Consider the following 2,378-nt stretch of genomic DNA (forward strand, 5'->3'; position numbering starts at 1 on the left):
TCAATGGCTGTGGAGCCTGCATGGGACTGAGCTAGGCCCTCTGCATGGGTAGACAGTTGTGTAGCTTGATCTGCTTGGGGGGGGGCTAGTAGTAGGATCAGAATCCATCCCTGGTGCATGGAGTGGCCTTTTTGGAGCCCATTACCTATGATGGAACACCTCATATAGCTTTGAGGCAGGGGGAACGGTGTGGACTTGCCTCTACTGGATGTGCCTCCTCATGGGAGGCCTTGCCTTCTTGTGTGTGGGGGGAATGGGAGGGTGGGTTGGGAGGGGGAAGTTAGGGAGCAGGAGGAGGAAAGAGGGGGTCTTTGATTGGTATGTAAAATGAATGAAAAAAAATTCCTAATAAAAAAAGGAAAAAATTCTTAAAAGTGGATTCTTTGGGTAGTGATTAGCTATAGATCATGAGTAACATGCTAATACAACCTGCCAGTGCTGAACTGTTTCCCTTGTGAACCAGGGGAGATTTCTCGAAAGGAGAACCTGACTTCTGTCAAGTTATGAGGAAACCTGGTTAGCAGTGAGGCAATGTCAGTTCCCCATGACATCAGTGGTCCTTTCCCTGGAAATTCCATTGTATCCTGGAGAGCCCTGGATTCCTTTCTGATGTCATCTGTGTTGTAGCAACATGAACTGCCTTTTGGAGAGTTTGGTCAGTGCCTTGACTGTTCACCCATGAACATGTTGGCAAGACTGAGGAGTCTATTTGGAAGAGATAATGGAGAGGACAGAAAGACCAGAGAGAGGCAAAGCAAACTGGCCTTCAGCCTCCATGTAAAACATCAAGAACGAAATGGTCCAGAGGATGGTGCAGGGCCTCCAGGGAGCCATTGTCCACCCCAACCCTCCTCACCAAGAAGCAGGAGATGCAGAAGGTGGAGAGTCCGACCACTCAGCTACAGCTGATAATCAGACAATGGAATGAACTGAGAAATCATTTCATTTTAGTAACTGAAAGATACTTGGACAATAGGCCCTATCACAGGCCAAATCCTTTCTATGAGAAGCTCAAAATGGAGCAAAAGCAGGCCATGTCAGATCTGCAGAGATTGGACAATGAGAACTCGGCAGCCTCACAGAAGATCAGTGATGTGACCGAGGAGAAGAGCTTTTATTTTGATCTGGAGAGCCGGCTCCTGATGGGGCAGAGTCAGCTGAAGAAGAAGGTGGACATGCTGAGGCAGGAGAACAAGAAACTGCTGGAGGATTGGGTCCTGCTGAAGCAACACTTGGGGAACATGAAATTGCTCATTAAGGACCATGAAGAGACCAGAGGCCTCCAGAACCAGCAACAGCAGCATGATATTCTCACTCCAGTCCAGTGCTGAAGCTACTGCATGTCATGCACATGTGATGCTCAAGTTCATGCTCTACAGAGATGACAACACTCCGTCATTAGTTGTCTTAGTCATTTCATCTGTCCGTTAGGAAATCGGCTGCAGATTCTCCTGTGTCACAGCCTTGACTGAAGAGAACTGTCCAGAGAAAGCATTCTGAGGGGATTTCACTATGAGATTTTGTGTCTTGAGATGGTAGATGCTCCCCATGTCCTTTTATGGTCTTGAATAGGCACACAGACACATGTTGGCTGAAAGAGTCATCTAGTGGCCAACATAGTATAGGATCGACCTTGACAAGAGCTTAACCTACAAAGACCCAAATTTTCATGGCTATACTTGTTTTGAAAAGGTTATTAAATTCTGTGACTGACTCCCTAATATGTGTCCAAAGCCAGGCACAGAGTGTAGGACACTTCATGTCACTAAATCTGCATGAAGAGAATTCTGCTTAATGAAAAAATTTTCATTTTTCTTGTGGGTTTGGGTTTGTTTGCATTGAGGTTTTATTTTTATTTTGATGTTTTGTTATTTTTTGGCTCTCTCTTTTGTTCTTTAATTTGATATATCGCTAAGGATATACATTGTATTTACTGAATGACTTGTTTAAGCTCCTATTGAGTCAAATAACTGTATTTTCATGAATAAAAAAGTAATTTCAAAAAAAAGAAAAGAAAATGAGGTAATAAGCCATAAGCCACACAGTAGAATGTAGATAAGAAATGTGGATTAATTTAGGTTGTAAGAGCTAGTTAGTAACAAGTCTAAGCTGTTGACCAATCTTTTTAATTAATAAGAAGTCTCCATATGGTTATTTGGGAACTGACTCCTAGACACAGAGAAACTCCACCTACACCAGTTGAGGGTAGGAAAGGAAAGCCAGATCTCAAATTTTCATTTTGGCGAAATCTAAGATATGCACATAGAGATATGCAGGATGCTCAAATAAGGAAAGAGAGGGGTAAGAAGGTAGAGAAGAGAGGAGGAAACTGGTCAAATGTTGTTAGCCAATGCAAAGCAAATCTCCTTTAAGGACCA

General features: G+C 43.4%; 1 protein-coding gene across 1 annotated transcript; it reads left to right on the plus strand.

Moving 5' to 3' along the window:
- Positions 1–646: 646 nt before the first annotated feature.
- LOC119088754 (disks large homolog 5-like) lies at positions 647–2,125 on the plus strand. Its single transcript, XM_037209560.1, is given in 2 exon segments — positions 647–909; positions 912–2,125. Coding segments are annotated over 2 exon segments (651 nt in total). The 5' UTR covers positions 647–678; the 3' UTR covers positions 1,332–2,125.
- The last annotated feature ends 253 nt before the right edge of the window (positions 2,126–2,378 follow it).

This window comes from Peromyscus leucopus, chromosome 11 (genome assembly GCF_004664715.2).
Source record: "Peromyscus leucopus breed LL Stock chromosome 11, UCI_PerLeu_2.1, whole genome shotgun sequence".
Classification (NCBI taxonomy): Eukaryota; Metazoa; Chordata; class Mammalia; order Rodentia; family Cricetidae; genus Peromyscus; species Peromyscus leucopus.